The 17,512-nt window shown below is 40.1% G+C and overlaps 1 protein-coding gene across 1 annotated transcript in view; it reads left to right on the top strand.

Moving 5' to 3' along the window:
• Positions 1 to 1,339: 1,339 nt before the first annotated feature.
• LOC134213603 (TGF-beta receptor type-1) overlaps positions 1,340 to 17,512 on the top strand; it is a 226,765-nt gene continuing 210,592 nt past the window's right edge. The window contains 1 exon segment of the mRNA XM_062692814.1: positions 1,340 to 2,700. Coding sequence (XP_062548798.1) covers positions 2,595 to 2,700 — 106 coding nt within the window. The 5' untranslated portion in view covers positions 1,340 to 2,594.

The raw sequence follows: 17,512 nt of genomic DNA, 5'->3' as shown, positions 1-17,512 counted from the left end.
AGATCGGCGGTGCATAGTCAAGTGCGTAGGCTGATAGCTGGCGTAGCATTGTCTATCATCCGTTATGGCGTGCCGGCATGGGCCGTAGCACTAAAAGCCGAGTACAATGTAAAGAAATTGATCAGAGTACACCGGCTGATGTGCTTACGTGTCGCGAGCGCATATCGCACCATATCATATGAGGCGGTGTGCGTTCTAGCTGGAATGATGCCGATAGACACACTCCTAGAGGAGGATGTGGAGTGCTACAACGAAAGGGACTCGGTGCAAGTGCGACGTGTCAAGAGAGCAGCTTCGTTGCTCAAATGGCAAAGAGCATGGGACACCGCAGTCAAAGGTCGTTGGACCCACAGACTGATTCCAGATGTGTCCAACTGGGTTGATAGGAAGCATGGTCAAGTCAACTTCCACCTAACACAGGTGTTGTCTGAACATGGATGCTTTAAGAAATTCCTACACAGGTTTGGCTTCGCAGATTCTGCGGAGTGTCCTGAATGTGTAGGTGAGGTAGAATCGGCAGAGCATGTGATGTTCGCATGCCCGCGATTCGAGGTCGAACGCAATACCATGCTGCTTATTAGTGGTATGGATACAACCCCGGACAACCTCGTCGAGAGGATGTGCCGGGAAGAAGCTATATGGAATGCGGTGAACACAGCATCTCAACAGATCATGTCGAAACTGCAGCGGTGGTGGCGTCTTGAACAAAACCAACGAGTGCAGTAAGGGCACCTGTGATGCAGTGAACACCTTGCTCACCCTGACAACCAACATGTCGCGGGTGGGCTGCGGGGACCTCAGTATGTAGATATAGAGGTCATTGCGGTTCACGCGCGGTGGTTGTTGTCGGGGTGCTCGTCTCCAACGTGAGATTATGATACGGACCGTTAGGTTACTATCATAGCTTGCGATCGACGGGTGGTGAGGTAGCCACCCTTGAAGTCGATGTTGTGTGTATTGACGTCAAGTGCGTTAGCATAGGCGTGAGCGTTCTCAATAGTTCCCCCCTGATGTATTGCTTAATTGCGGGCCGGGGGTACGGACTGGCGAAAGGGTTTTGGTTTTAGTGGGTCGGGTAAGAGTTACATGACATACCCATCCCCACACTACCTGAGTACCTCCTCAGGTGTCTGGTTGCAGATTTCCGTTTACCCTTGCTCAAGGAAAAAAAAAAAAAAAAAAAAAAAAGATACCTGGTCCTTAAGCAATAAAGGCCTGTTCATTTTGGTTTTATTACTTTGCAGAATCCATCTACCAAACAATTTTTTTTGTGAACTGTCACAAATTGCGTCACACATCGGTGATGTTTCGCCTTTCGCACTCCCCGCATTCGCAAGTTTGCGTGCTGGGATCCCGCATGTTTTTGTTCCGCTGGAGCCGATTTTGCGCCGGTGTACGTGTGTTTTGGCCGTTTTCCTTCGCCGATTCGGCTGTCGTTTTGGCTGGTTTGGATGACAGCCAGCGAAATTCTTTTCCTTCGCACTTCATTTTGCTCGTCGCGAGTCTCGAACAGTAGGCTAGTGTGTTCGGAACAAGCGAGAAGAAGTTGCGGAGTTGGTTGGTGAGTGCGATACGTCGTCGTCGCGATTCTCGTTGTGTGAAGAAAATGGCCATCATTGGTTAAAATTGGAAAGTCGAAATTGTATCGCGAATCGGGCCTTGGAGCTGTTCCGGAACGGTTGAAACTGTCACCGGAAAGTGCGCGAGAGATTGGTCCCGCTGGAGAAGGTGGACGTTTTTATGAATCGGGCTCAGTTTTGGTTAAAAGTTATCTTTTCTGAGGACGGCAAAAAATTGCCGAAATTGTTGCCCCACAGATTCGGTGCATGTTGAGAGCAAAAGTTGGTATTTTTCGGCTTGTGGATACGGTGGAATGGGTGAAAAATACGAAAAAAACAAATTTATAAAGTAATTTTTTAAAAGCGCGACTTCTTACTGGTTGTGAAGAAGCCAGGAGCAGTTCCGAGAAAAGATTTTCTACTACCAAAGGTTTATGGGACTCCTGTGTTGATGAAAAAAGGAAGGTGACTGCTTCCCGTAATTGGAAAACTGTCAAATTTAACAAAACATGAAAGTTTAACAAGAAAATTATTGAACGGTGCTGCTGTTGCCCTGAGTCGAAAATATCAGTTGATAAAAGCAGATTGCTGAAAGAGTTCAAGGTTTACCTTCCTTATAAATTTGAAGATAGAAAAAATACGATTTGTCATTAGACGAACGTCACAAAGCCCCATCAGTATCGGTGGAAGTGAGCGATTGTGTTTGTTTTGATCACTGTGTTGGTTGAATTCGCGAAAAATTCAATTTTGGGTACTCCTATCAAATGGCATCATCGAAAACCAAAGAAGGGTGATTTATGGCCAAACCGAGAACTGCCATCTCGTGAAGCAAGGCAAGATAAATTATGCATAAGTGTTTGGTTAAACAACCGCAGTTCCAAGCAGCAGCAATGAGTGTGTGAATAAGTGCGCAAAAGTGATTTTTCCTAGAGGTGTAAAGAGACTACCCCAACCATCGGGAAGGTGATTTTTATTGTCCTCATATCTGAACGAATGACGTTCTTCTAACGGAAGGAAAGGAACCTCATCGACATCATGTCACAAACAAATAAAGGAAGCATCAGCCGACGGCAGTTGAATGGTTTCTGCTGGACAACGCTTGGACTCCTAACACTAGCAGCGCTAGTCGCTTGCGCAAATGGTAAATAATGTTTTCCCTTTGGAATAATTTTGATCGAAATTTCAGCCACAACAAGTGTCTCTATTCTGCTGTTCCTGGGATGGTCGGTGCCATCGACGAACAACAAACTATGGTGAAGGTCATTGCCCCGGTTTTCCTGACATGGCACTTTTCCCTCGTCCTTGTCACTTTAGCTTCGACGAGAAAGCTTCAGCTTCAGGGGATAGGAACAGGGGAGATCGATCCGATGGCAGAAGAAATCTCTGGGTCCGCATTTGACGGCGCCGTTGATGGAGGGCTGCGATAACAATTTTTACACCAAATGAACGAGGGTTTGATTGGAAGTGATGCCCGGATTGGGAATTAGCTTTCTGCTGGTGTGAAAAGTACAAAGCATTAAAAATAAGTACGAGCGGGGGTTCTCTAATGGACAGAAGGTGTCCATTTAATTCTAGGATTTTATTGTCAGTTGGAAGAATCATCTCGACGTTGTTCCCAGTTGTATCTTTCTGTAATTAAAATTTCAAAGTATCTTTTTCGCTTGCGCAATAAGTTGAAGCACATATGTAAAAAACCCTGATTAATCCACCTAGCGGTGATGGTGCCTTTCTCGTGCATTATAAAAATAGTATTTTGGCCATTACTTTTGAGCCCATAGTCCGATCTGGCCAATTTTCAATAGGAAACAATGGGAGAGTATTCTGCGTCGAGTGAAACATGTTGCGAGTAAATCGGTTAAGGATAAGTTCCTGAAAAATGAGTGACATATTTTTACTAATTTTTTAATAAAAAAAGTGGTATTTTGGCCATAACTTCCGAGCCCATAGTCCGATTAGACCAATTTTCAATAGGAAACAATAATAGAGTATCCTGCGTCGAGTGCAACATGTTGCGAGTAAATCGGTTAAGGATAAGTGCCTGAAAAATGAGTGACATTTTTTTACTCATTTTTTCTATAAAAAAGTGGTATTTTGGCCATAACTTCCGATCCCATAGTCCGATCTGACCAATTTTCAATAGGAAACAATGGTAGAGTATCCTGCGTCGAGTGCAACATGTTGCGAGTAAATCGGTTAAGGATAAGTGCCTGAAAAATGAGTGACATTTTTTTACTTCTTTTTTTTTATAAAAAAGTGGTATTTTGGCCATAACTTCCGAGCCCATAGTCCGATCTGACCAATTTTCAATAGGAAACAATGGTAGAGTATCCTGCGTCGAATGCAACTTGTTGCGAGTAAATCGGTTAAGGATAAGTACCTGAAAAATGAGTGACATTTTTTTTGGGTGGGGTGCGCACAGACACACACACACACACACACACACACACACACATACACACAGACATCACCTCAATTCGTCGAGCTGAGTCGATCGGTATATAACACTATGGGTCTCCGGGCCTTCTATAAAAAGTTTGTTTTTGGAGCGATCATATAGCCTTTACCGTATACTTAGTATACGAGAAAGGCAAAAACGAGTCAGGACTTTTTTGAAATTTTAAAACCATTGCATAATGAATTATTGGCAGTGGCTAATTTTCTACCCGCCGCTGCCACACCCAGGCGCTATCGTATATGCGCTAATAGTTCAGCATGAGTTAACCGCGAGAAATTTGTATGGCGAAAGACATCTAATGCGGGTTTTCTTAAAATTACTTTTGATGAAAAAATACTTGGTACTGGTTATGTAGGAAGATGTCCGCTACTACGCGTACCAAATATTTTTTCGATAAAGGTGCTTAATTTTGAGAAATCGAACCTTAGATGCCTTTCGCCATACTGATTTCAGGAAGTTAACTCCTAGTGTGCCGCTGTAAGCACGCTTGAAGTAGGCGATTCATTGCATCGTAGTCGATATTAGGGAACGCAAGAAAAATAAGCTGGAATACTTCTTAGAAGTTGTAAAGCTGTATAAACCTGTTGTGTCAATGAATCGCCTGCTTTGAGCGTGCCTACAGCGGCACACTAGGAGTTAACTTCCTGAAATCAGTATGGCGAAAGGCATCTAAGGTTTGATTTCTCAAAATTAAGCACCTTCATCGAACAAATATTTGGTAGGCGTAGTAGCTGTGGTACCTTGAATGAAAGACATCCGTTCTGTTGTGACGCATACAATAATCTGATTTATTATTCCATCAACCGTCCATAGCCTACTAGAACAATCCACTAACACAGTTTAACATTTGTTGTCTCCCTATGGGAAGGAACATGATGAAACGTTAAAACATGTACTTAGAGTACTAAAAAGTCGAGAGATTTTATTAAATCACGATAAATGTGTTTTCAAAGTTAGAGAGCTTGAATTTCTAGGACATCAAATGTCCCCAGAAGGAATTCGACCTACTATTAGTAAGATTGAAGCGTTACAAAAATTCCGGGAACCGAATTCTGTAGAAGAAGTAAGAAGTTTCTTGGGTTTTGTAACATATGTCGGACGGTTTATTCCAGATTTAGCCACAATCACAGAACCACTCCGACAATTAATTCACAAAGAAAACAAGTTTATTTGGACAGAAGAACACAAGCAAAGTTTTGAAAATCTTAAATTTCTGATATCAAATGTACAAACGTTGTCATTTTTCGATAATTCATTAAGAACACGTGTAGTCGCAGACGCCTCACCAGTAGCTTTAGGAGCAGTACTCATCCAATTCGAAGGGAAAACTGATATGGACCCTCGTATTATATGTTATGCAAGTAAGAGTTTAACTGTGACAGAGAAAAGATACTGCCAAACAGAAAAGGAAGCGTTAGCGTTGGTATGGGCTGTTGAGAAATTTTCGGTTTACCTAATAGGTCGAGAATTTGAGCTAGAAACAGACCATAAACCACTAGAAATTATATTTTCCCCAACTTCTACACCTTGTGCCAGAATTGAACGATGGGTGTTGAGACTTCAATCATTCAAGTTTACTGTTAAGTACAGGAAAGGATCAGGAAATATCGCAGATTCTCTATCACGGTTAGTTGTTGACGAAAATCCAGTTGAATTTGAAACGGACAATCATTTCTTAGTTCTCGCTGTTCAAGAATCAGTAGCGATTGATGTAGGAGAAATCGAAGCTGCTACCAAAATGGATCCAGAACTCAAAGCTGTTAAGGATTGTCTTGTATCAGGAAATTGGAATAATCCTCTCGTTAAATTATTTGAACCTTTCCGAAATGAACTAGGCATGATCGAAGAAACAGTTGTACGAGGAAATAAATTAGTAGTACCGCAAGAATTACGAAATAGAATGCTTCAACTAGCGCATGAGGGTCATCCAGGAGAATCAATTATGAAAAAGCGATTGAGAGACCGAGCTTGGTGGCCTACTATGGACAAAGCAGCTAAAGAATTTGTTTCAAAATGTGAGGGATGTCAGCTTATAGGACTACCAAGTAAACCGCTTCCGATGAGTAGACGAGAACTGCCAGCAAAACCATGGATTGACATAGCTATTGACTTTATGGGACCACTACCTTCCGGAGAATACTTGTTGGTGATAGTGGATTATTTTAGCAGATACAAAGAGGTTGAAATAATGTCAAGAATTGGTTCTCGAGAAACTGTAAACAGATTGGACAAGATATTCACGCGTTTAGGATATCCTAGGACGATAACTCTGGATAATGCCAAACAGTTCATTGGAAAAGAATTTGAAGAATATTGCAAAATACATGGCATTTACCTGAACCATGCAGCACCTTATTGGCCACAAGAAAATGGATTAGTGGAGAGACAGAATAGATCCCTTCTGAAGAGGTTGCAGATAAGCAATGTTTTGCGAAGAGATTGGAAGAAAGATTTGAACGATTATCTGTTGATGTATTATACAACACCGCATTCAACGACCGGAAAAACTCCAACAGAATTGTGCTATGGACGTACGATTAGATCAAAGATACCATCGATCGATGACATTGAAACCATTCCACAATCATCGGATTATCGCGATCAGGACAAACTGAATAAGCAAAAAGGAAAAGATAAGGAAGACTGCAGACGGCATGCTCAAGAATCTGACATTCAAAGTGGAGACACTATTTTGATGGAAAATCTTCTACCTGGAAACAAACTTCAAACAACATTCGGAAAAACAAAATATAAAGTATTGAGTCGCGCAGGTACTCGGGCTCTGGTAGAAAATCAAGAAACAGGAGTAACGTACCAAAGAAACATGGCACATTTTCGCATAATGACCTATCTTGTAGCATTTCTCACATTTTCTCCCACGCGCTGGACATTGACGGCTGGTACCATAATGGTTTGATTGACCACAACGATAGCATGAGTTATTGAAACGCTTGATGTTAGAAACTAGAACCATATTTAAATTTCAAATTATTATATTGTTTTTATATTGATATTAAATAAGTGTGTATCTACAGTAATATAGATCAAACCTGAAGAAACTGTAATGTCCTTTGTTTCCACGGGTTCTATTGCTTTTGCTTGGTGTTTGATCGATTCATAGGAATTGACTATGCGTGTCAGTTGTGCCAAAGTTAATTTCTCTTTCTGTAATAGCCTTTCTTTCAGTTCAGTAGGAGCGTAGTAGATCACCTTATCCATAATTCGTAGATCTCGACTTTCAGCTTCAGTTTTTCCGAAATTGCAACGCTTTGCTTGATCGACACAACGCATCAGAAATTTCGATAACGTCTCATGTTGGCCATCTTGTACAACAGCTGGTGATAGTTTGCAATATTCGTTTCGTTCAAAAGATTCATGTTGCTTGGGTGCAAAATGTTCGTCAAGTTTGATTATGGCGGTCTTGTAAGGGTCAATTCCTTTTTCTTTGTCTTCGGTAACATCTGCTCCGTCAATTGAATAAAATAAATCCTGAAGTTCGAGACCCCCTTTGGCGAGTAGTACATTCTTGATCTTTGACGAATTTGTCTCCTCGCTAGCTGCCACAATGACCTCAAAATTTCGCTTCCAGCGCATCCATTCTTTACGGGTTTGCGTCTCAGGAAGGTGGTTGAATTTAAACGGGTTTATGTTCCAGCTTTCCATTTTGAATTTCTATTACTGAAAATTTATTGTAAAATTACTCATTGAAATGGTTGCCATGGTAACAGCTTTGCTGTTATTTTTCAAACATTTAGCTTTTTTTTATATTTATACATATTGCTCACAATGGCAAAGTGTCCTGCTTAATAGCAGTAAATCTCTTTTTTTTTTCTAGCGGTTTATGCCTTTCCCTGTTGCTAGCAGCGGAGTGTCCTGCTTATAGCAGTTGTACAAAAAATTGTAAAACCATTATTTAATAACTTATCTCATACCATTCGTAAATCCTTCTTCGCTAGATCGGGGGAAATATTTGATAATGGGTGTTTGATAATGAAAATTGTGGATTCGAGCCTTAATCCTCGTCGCCAGATGTGGTACCTTGAATGAAAGACATCCGTTCTGTTGTGACGCATACAATAATCTGATTTATTATTCCATCAACCGTCCATAGCCTACTAGAACAATCCACTAACACAGTAGCGAACACCTTCCTAAATAACCGGTACCAAATAGTTTTTCATGAAAAGCACCTAATATTGAGAAAACCCGCGCTAGATGGCTTTCGCAATACAAATTTCTGGCGGTTAACTCATGCTTGCTATTGGCGCATATACGATAGCGCCTGGATGTAGAAGCGGCGGGTAGAAAATCAGCCACTGCCAATAATTCATTATGACACTTGAGACGGCCGTACTCATGGGTATTTTTGCCTCAGTTAAACAACAGTTACAACAGTTTAATAATAAAGCTAGCTGATGCCACCTGATTTTTTTTGATTTTCATTCATTTCAAAAAAGTGGTGTAATTTTGTTGTCGGAAAACTCATAATCCAAAACGCCTTTTAGCTTGCATCTCTCAGGAAACAAGGCACCACGCAAGCGTTTCGTCAATCAGGCGAATTAGCATTCTGGTATGGAGACGCGAAGTGCTTTGTATGTTAGGACAGAACACTAAGCGTTTGCTGAAATCGTTCTCAATGAATCGCCTGCTTTGAGCGTGCTTACAGCGGCACACTAGGAGTTAACTTTCGAAAATCAGTATGGCGAAAAGCATCTAATGTTAAATATCTCGAAAATAAGCAACTTAATCGAAAAAATATTTGGTAGGCGTAGTAGCAGACACCTTCCTACATAACTGGTATCAAATAGATTTTCGTGAAGAGTTCTTGCTGTTTAGAAAACCTGCGTTAGATGTCTTTCGCCATACAAATTTCTGGCGGTTAACTCATGCTAGCTATTTTGCGCATATACAATAGCGCCTGGATGTGAGAGCGGCGGGTAGAAAATCAGCCACTGCCAATAATTCATAGATAACAGACAGCGATAAAAGAAAATCAAAAGCATTTTCAAAGTTTATAAAACTTGTTCCTTAAAAATGCAAAAAAAAAAACAATCGGATAGGCAGCTCCTACAGGGAGTGATAAAACGCTTTGTTCTCGCTCATTTAGTGTTGGGGTTGGAGGCCACATTTTTTTGCACAGCTGTGTAAAGGTACCCTCAAACACACGCGATGCGATTCTATCGCTTGGAGATAGCCGTTGGAATGGAAGCGTAAATAGAACATTGCCGGCAGCGACCGAACGATAGAATGAATTATTGGCAGTGGCTGATTTTCTACCCGCCGCTGTCACATCCAGGCGCTATTGTATATGCGCAAAATAGCCAGCATGAGTTAATCGCCAGAAATTTGTATGGCGAAAGACATCTAACGCGGGTTTTCTCAAAATTAGGAACTTTTCATGAAAAACTATTTGGTACCGGTTATGAAGGATAGTGTCCGCTACTACACCTACCAAATATGTTTTCGATTAAGGTGCATATTTTTGAGAAATCGAACCTTAGATGCCTTTCGCCATACTGATTTCAGAAAGTTAACTCCTAGTGTGCCGCTGTAAGCACGCTCAAAGCAGGCGATTCATTGCGGCAACCCGCAACTAGTTGTCGCCGTCGCGGCAATGAAATCGCTTAGGTTTGGGGGAGCCTTCAAGGCTAGTTAAAACTAGTTAAGCTTGTTAACTAGTTAAAATAAATCCTCAGAACCAGTGCCCCCGCGTTTGGAGCTTCCTAAAAGAAATTTACCATGGGGTATAGAATTCCTCTGAAAATTTCTCCAGAAATATTTCCGGAATTGTATTCTATAATCCTGTGCACATTTTTCCATCAAGAAAAGATTTTCTATTCTACAGGAATTCATCCAAGAATTCCTCTTTAATATTCAATCAATATTCCTGCCAGTTTTACCCCTAAATATTCTTTAAAAACTCCAAATTGCATTTTTTTTTTCGAAATCCGTCCAGTAGATTTTAAATTTTTCTAGAAGTTTCTCCTCCAATTGGGTCTTAAAGCCCTACCTCGCTTATGATTGCAAACGATAGTGCATCGGTCAAGAATATTTGAACGGATGTTATAAAAGTTATAAAAATTCTATCTAAATAAGTAAAAATAATATTTTTGTGTTTAAGACATTTCAAGGCATTTTTTTTTGTTTGTGTTGTCTGTCATAGAAGTGACAGACGGCTAAGACCGTTCACGGTCCATCTCGCCACTGTTATTCTTCTGTTGTAGTTTGAGTTGTTGATATGTTCTTCGTCGTCTGGTGTGCCTCGGCTATATCTGTGTTTTAATCATTTTCAGGAACTGAACTATCTGTTTCATTTCGACTTCTTCATTGTTTTTCAGGATGCTGGGTATTCGATTCTCTCAATGTTGTATCGAGGGCAGGTATACAGTATATGCTCCAAATCTTCTTTTTCATTGCAGTAATCACATTCTTCTTCGTCTTCCCATCCCCACTTGTATCTTCTCTCTTTAGTGAGCGTATGTCCTGTTCTTATTCTGTTCAGCATACGTTTTTCGTCCGACGTCAGTATTAGTCCTTTTGACCAAATAGTTTTTCCAGGTTCCTCCATTATTTTAAAGTGTTTTATGCCCTTCTCCGCAGATGTAATTTTATATTTCGTTTTCCAGGTTTCCCATGCTTCTTCCTTTGCCAATGCTAAGACGTCTGATAGAACCAAGGCGGTGAAGTCCGTTTGAGGTCCATATGTAGTTGAGACTGCTATTTCATCGGCATTTTCGTTACCTTCTATCCCTTGACTGGGAATCCATTGTATTTTTATGATTGGATTTTCTCTTTTTCTCAGCTCTTTAGTAATGTCCCAGGCAATGAGATTATCTTGTATTTTAGATCTGTTTTGTAGTATCAAACAAGAGCTTTTGGAGTCTGTAAAGATGACTGCTTTCCTGTATCCTTCGTCCTTCCTTGATCGTTTGAATGGCCTTTTGTAACCCTAGCAATTCTGCGTTGGTAATGGAGAAATTATTGCTAATTTTGTCCTTCTTGCGTATTCTTCCTGTATTGTCTGTTAGGCCTACTGCTATCCTTGCTTCAGTTTTCGACGCATCCGTGTAGATTTCAGCATAGTCGTTGTATTTGAGTTCCTTCATGTGTAGAAAGTGTTGTTTCCAAATGATCGGGCTCAATCCGAAGGCTATAGTAGATATCCGTATACTGTTTTCTACATCGATATGCCATATTTTCTTCCTTTGGGTATATTTGATGTACCACATCCATGTGTTTTGTTGCTATAGCTGTTCACATCCTTCTTCTTCTATCGAGTGGAGTTGCGCTGTGTATAAGTTAAACAGAGTTGGTGATAGCGGGCATCCTTGTGGTAGTCCTTCACTGATAGTAGTTTCTATGTTGTCCGTGCTCGTACTAAACATCATTTGTCTTTCCTTGAGGTAGGTGTGTAGCCATGATACCAGTTTCTGTGGTATTCCTATCCTAGCCATCTCGTTTAGAAGTGTTTGCGTATTTACGGAGTCAAAGGCTTGCGACATATCCATAAAGATTGCAACCGTGACCTGTCCTCTCCCTTTGGCTTCATACACCCTATTTACTAGATAATTTACGCAGGTTACCGCCGAGCAGTGTTTTCTAAAACCAAAAGAATTTTTGGGTATTAGATTTTCGATTTCGGCGATTTCCGCTATCCTATCCTTCACTGCTCCGTTACGCAGTTTGATACATACATTCTGTAGACAGATCGGTCTTTTGGAAGAAGGGAGGTTTTGGTCCTTGTTGGGTTTGGGTATCGCTTTGACTTCCGTGTTCCTCCATTGTGGTGGGATGTCCTCAGAAACGAAGACTTCGCTCAGCATTTCGCAAATTTTGATTTGCATGTTTGGCTTTAGCAGCTTCAGTATCGCGTACATCTGGCCCGGGCGATGAATGTGTCTTCTTTGTCTTCAAGTTTCTTAGGATCTCGTCTTCCGTGATCGCCATTTCGTACGCTTCCAAATGAGGCTTTGTGAACGCTTCCGGCATGTACGTCCCTTTTTGTTTTTCTGTGTAGTAGTAGTCCATAAACTTCTGTCCATCTTCCAGGTTCATTTCAGGTTTCAGTCTGACCGAATTTTCGAGCGCCGTATCTAGTCCTCGTATTATGTTCCACAGCTGTTTGCTTGGGGTATTTTCGTCCACTTTTTCTGCTATTTGTTGACAGTACTTTCGTTTCTCTTTCCTAATCTGCCGTTTGAGCACTGCTCTTGCTTTTTGTAGCTTCAGATGAAAGTGAAAATTTCGAGTTTTCTATCAGTGTGTTTGCTCCTTTTGGACATGCCTTTCCTCCCTGTTCCCATGCCTCATGATGTCCGTTCCAGTCACCTCCCACTATTATTTCCCCGCTCAGACTTTCTAGAACCTCAAAAAGATTTTTTATCTCTTCCTTCGCTTGCTGAATCAGGTTTCGATCCGGGGGCACATAGACTGATACGAAAGTAATTGGATCAAAGCCTTTCGTTACCCTAATTGCTACAACCTCGACCGGCAAGAAGCTACCTACGTCCACTAGTTGATAATCAATGTCTTCTCTAATTAATACTGCAACACCCCCGTATCCTGCGTTCCTTCTCGTCGACTCCATCCTGTAGTTAGCTATCCTAAAATCCTCGTCCTTCTTCAACCAGATCTCCTGCAGTAACGCAATTCGACACAGTTGTTTCATAAGGGCCAATGTCGCAATGAGCTCGAATGGAGAAAAATGGGTTGGAATGTTCCATGACATATTTTCAATTATATTTCAAAGAGTAGATGTTATTTTAAATGTTAATAGTTTGCATGAAGTTCATCCATATCTAATCATTGAATCCACATATAAATAAAATTTACTTCGGATTTATTTCGATTTGAAAATATGATTAAAGAATTAGTCGTCCTTTTTTCTAACAGTGTACACTTGCGCCCTTCAGAAATGCGCCATAATGTTTTTGACAACATCCTTTTCGCCCAAATTCCACGCCCGGCTGTCAACCTGTTTGTCAGTATCGCCTGTTTGCATCGCCCGTTGTGTTTACAAAGTACCGTTTAGCCCTTTTGCTCACATGTGTTTTTGATGCAAGAACGAAGTGTCATAATGCAAAAATGAAACACAGTTTAGCCCTTTTGCTGCCATGAAGAAAACGGGGCGCAATCGCACCGAGAAAAAAATTCCAACGGAAATGTAATATCGCCCTTCTGTATTTCTCTGTTTTTACAGCAAAAAGACAACATTTTGTACCATTTTGAATATGCTACATATAGTACATTTCCAGGAGGTTCGATCTATGACATAAACTCGATTTGTTTACATTTGCGACTTCGGCCCTTATGAAACAACTATGTCGAATTGATATTTCGTTTTGTTTTAGGTAGTAATGCAACTTTTCTCTTGTTTCAGTCGGCTGTCTGCTTTGGATATTATTTTGTAGAACTTTCATTTTCTTAAGCATTCAGTACACTGTTTGTCTAATTGACAAATATTTGCTAAATTTCAACAAATATATTTGCTTTGTGTGTACTGACTTGTTAAATATTCGTTTATCAAATATTTGCAACACTGCGCAAAACAAATATTTGAAGAAATGACAAATCGTGTACTGTCAAAACTTCAAATATTTGATGATGTTTGCAATTCTTTAACGATGTTGAGTTGCAAATACTTACAAATAATTTTAAGCTTGAACGAATCTATCAAACCAAATCAGGAAAAATAACATTGTCCTATTTGTTTCAAGTGTGTTCGAGGATAGTAGATGGTTAAGTGCGTACATACACGTAAAAAAATTTAATGTTATTTATTATTAATACCGTGCTGTGCCCTTATTCCAATCAGCGCCTAATTCCGTTCACGCAAGACAAAATGATAAATAATAAAGAGTTTTTGTATAAAAACAACAGAAAAATATCCTTGTACTTTTCTATGGTTATGTATGCATTAAATGAAATGAAAACCAGCGTCATTTTTAGCGATTAATAGTGAAAATTTAAACAAAATTTGTTGGTCGTCACCACTAAGAACGTCTGTCCTAATATTTAAGCTTTTTAAGTGAAAATTTGCCCTGGATTTCAACCATAGCAGCATAACAAGACAAAACAGGTAACATTATAGCGTATTACCAAATTGTTGCCTGTATTTTCCCGATAGAAAATGCTGAAAAGTGAAAAATATCTTGACCGGAATAAGGGTACATCTAAATCTACTCGTTCCTTATTCCGTTCATTGGGTTTGGAGGATGGATTCCAAAAATTCCGTGTTTGAGAATATAATCTATGATCAAGAAAAGGTACATCGTACATGAAACCATATGAATGGTGACATTCTATCCCTTAGCAGGCAGACCGAAAGGAATTCCGTTAACGACTCTACTCAAAAAATTATGAGACCTTTTTCAACTCGTGCCGGGAAAGTACAGTTTTTTCTGTTAATGTTTTAATGATGATTTATAAAGTGAATGCTGGACAATGTTAAGAAAGGGTTTCCGGAGAATACGGACAGTTTTAAACAGCACAATCCATAATTGCGGCGTTCTTGTTTAAACGCTTTATCCGGAAATTTCTTGGCGAATTTCTATAAAAAAAAACTCTGCCCTCTCTGAGCTGCAAATAAAGTTATGTTTTACCGAAATCCGTGAATACTTCGTAGAAGTAGGTTTATCCGGTACTTTAAAGAACCGGAACTTTAAAGAATATTCAATTTAAACGAAACAGTGGTACGAACAATTCCAAACAAACAGAGATATTGTTTTGGAAGGTTCAGGTCAGAATTAAAGGCCTAGTATCCAGGCTCTAGTCAAAATTACGTTGAGGATGAGGTGTAAAACTACGATAAGGAATCGTATCTGTCCTTTTCTGTGGTACCTAATGCAACTGGGCAGCTAGCATCAATCTTCATGTTGAATACATCTCGAATGGTAAGTCAAACAAACGAAAAAACAGTCAACTTGGTTATACATACTAAGGAAATATCATTCATTGTATTTTAAATTTGGAAGGAAATTACATTTTAAACTTTTTATTTGCAATATTATAATAAATGAAAAGATAGATTTGTGAGAAAAATGATGCCTGGTATTAGCACCTCCAAGAAATCAAATGTTTTTCGGGTGATTGGAATTAGGAACACGAATGAACGGAATTAAGAACAATGCCATTTCAGATGATTGGAATTAGGACCACATGATTGGTCAATTTTGTTTTCACTAGTGGAGCCTAAGTCTATGAATGCATCCCAACATATTTTATTTTCAATGAATCGCCTGCTTTGAGCATGCTTACAGCGGCACACTAGGAGTTAACTTTCTGAAATCAGTATGGCGAAAGGCATCTAAGGTTCGATTTTTCAAAATTAAGCACTTTCATCAAAAAAATATTTGGTAGGCATGGTAGCGGACACCATCCTACATAATCGGTACCAAATAGTTTTTCATGGAAAGTTTCTTATTTTGAGAAAACCCGCGTTAGATGACTTTCGCCATACAAATTTCTGGCGGTTAACTCTTGCTGGCTATTTTGCGCATATACTATAGCGCCTGGATGTGACAGCGGTGGGTTGAAAATCAGCCACTGCCAATAATTCATTGTATATAGAAAATGACACTATGTAGCGAAATTGCAGCTTCAAAATACTAAACGGCTATTTTTTAGAGCTTTTAGACATAGCGCATTGTCTTAGGTGAACGGAATAAGGGCACAGCACGGTATTTCTAATACTTTTTTGCCAAGGCAGACGCTTAATGATATGTCTAAGAAAAAACTTATACATCGCATTAGTCACATACATTCCGAAACTTATACTTTTCATTAACTTATGAATGTTATAAGCTTTTTGACATGGGATCATTCATTAGGTGGCATAATGAAGAGTATAAGTATTTTCGAATGGTTTTTTGCCATAACATATAAGGTTATTTTTTTACGTGTATAAATCTTGAAATAAAAATTTATGGATTTTCTACGATTAATATGAGCGGATTGAGGATATTGCATTTGGGGAGTTTCAAGATTCTTCAAATCGTTGAGAGATCCGGTTCCACTGATGTTTTGTAGACGGTTCCTTGGAAATTTAATTTAATAACAGATTATTCCACTCATGTGGTGTAATCGGATCTGGGGACCCAAATGTTCGGGGAAATAGAGGAACATTCACCAACCATAGAGGAACATAGACCAAGGCAATCCCAGCAAACATGGGGCAATAAAATCTATCTAATCTTGACTCTACTTTTCCTGACAATTTATACATCCGAAACTGCATAAACTTTGGATATTCCATCAAGAAAAATCGTTAATTTTTAAAGATTTTTTTATTTTGAGTTTGACTGACTTACCGGTTGGTTGCTCGAATTTTTATTATTGTTATATGATTTGCATATTTTTCAGGGACAATAACGACCGACGATTGATCAAAGGGTACAGCAGTTTCAACAAAACGTTACACTTTATCACCGTCTTGTCAACCTGTTATCGAAAAATAAGCTTCCTGTCGAGAGTCAAGCCAAGGTAGTCGGCCTCATTGGCCCATTCCACAGTCGTGCCATTGAGGATCATTTCACAGCCCCCAGATGGCCAGGCCTCGTTGGAGTTTTGCCACTACTGCTCGAATGAATCGTCCCCTGTAGACGATAGAGGTGTCATCTGCGAACAGAGACGGAATGCCGCCTTCTGGAGGTTCTGGAATGTCGGAGGTGAACAGATTGAAAAGCAAGGGCCTGATGATACTGCCTTGGGGGACGCCTGCGATGATGTCATGCGAATTGTAACTCGCTCCGCTGATTTAGACCCGGAATGCCCTTGCCGGCAGGTTTACCCAATATTTTTTTACACGGTTGGTATTCTTTAATCTCCCGGTTAACCTGATTTTCCACAGCTTTTTAACCACCACCTGAATTTTTTCTTTAATTTTTTGTAATTTTTTCATGAACGCTAATGGTTTTTTTTTATTGTCTTTATTAATGAGGTTTTCGGCCCTTGACCGGTTCACCTCATATTACGCTAATGGTCTTAAACGACTAAAACCCACTCGTGTAAAAAAAAACTGGGTGTAATTGTTGAGGAATTTCACAAGGTAGCTGGGAAGATTGTAGCATTGTAGTTTGTACACCAGGCCGTCACGCCATACATTGTCGAATGCCTTCTGGACATCGAGTAAGGCCATGGCGGATATTTTAGAGACAGACTTGTTCCGTCTGAGGACATCGGTAACTCGGGTCAGTGGTCACTTGGTGTACGATCGATCGACCGCGTGGGAAACCAAACTGTTCCTCGAGTAAGATGTTGTGGTGTTCGGCAGACTCAAGAAACCGGCTGTGAATCGTCTTTTCAAGCAGCTTGGATAACCCTGAGAGAAGGCTAATGGGGCGATATCTTGTTGGAGAGGAAGGACCCTTCCCAGGCTTCCGGATGGGAATAACTTTCGCAGACTTCAAGAACGATGGAAAGGAGCTGAGTCGCAGACACTGTAGGTGCTCAAAGAATGGAGCACTCATGTATTTGAGCTCAAGGTTTAGGATGCTGTCGA

The sequence above is a fragment of the Armigeres subalbatus genome, chromosome 2, assembly GCF_024139115.2.
Source record: "Armigeres subalbatus isolate Guangzhou_Male chromosome 2, GZ_Asu_2, whole genome shotgun sequence".
In the NCBI taxonomy this organism is placed as follows: domain Eukaryota; kingdom Metazoa; phylum Arthropoda; class Insecta; order Diptera; family Culicidae; genus Armigeres; species Armigeres subalbatus.
This window is presented reverse-complemented; position numbering and strand designations above follow the sequence as displayed.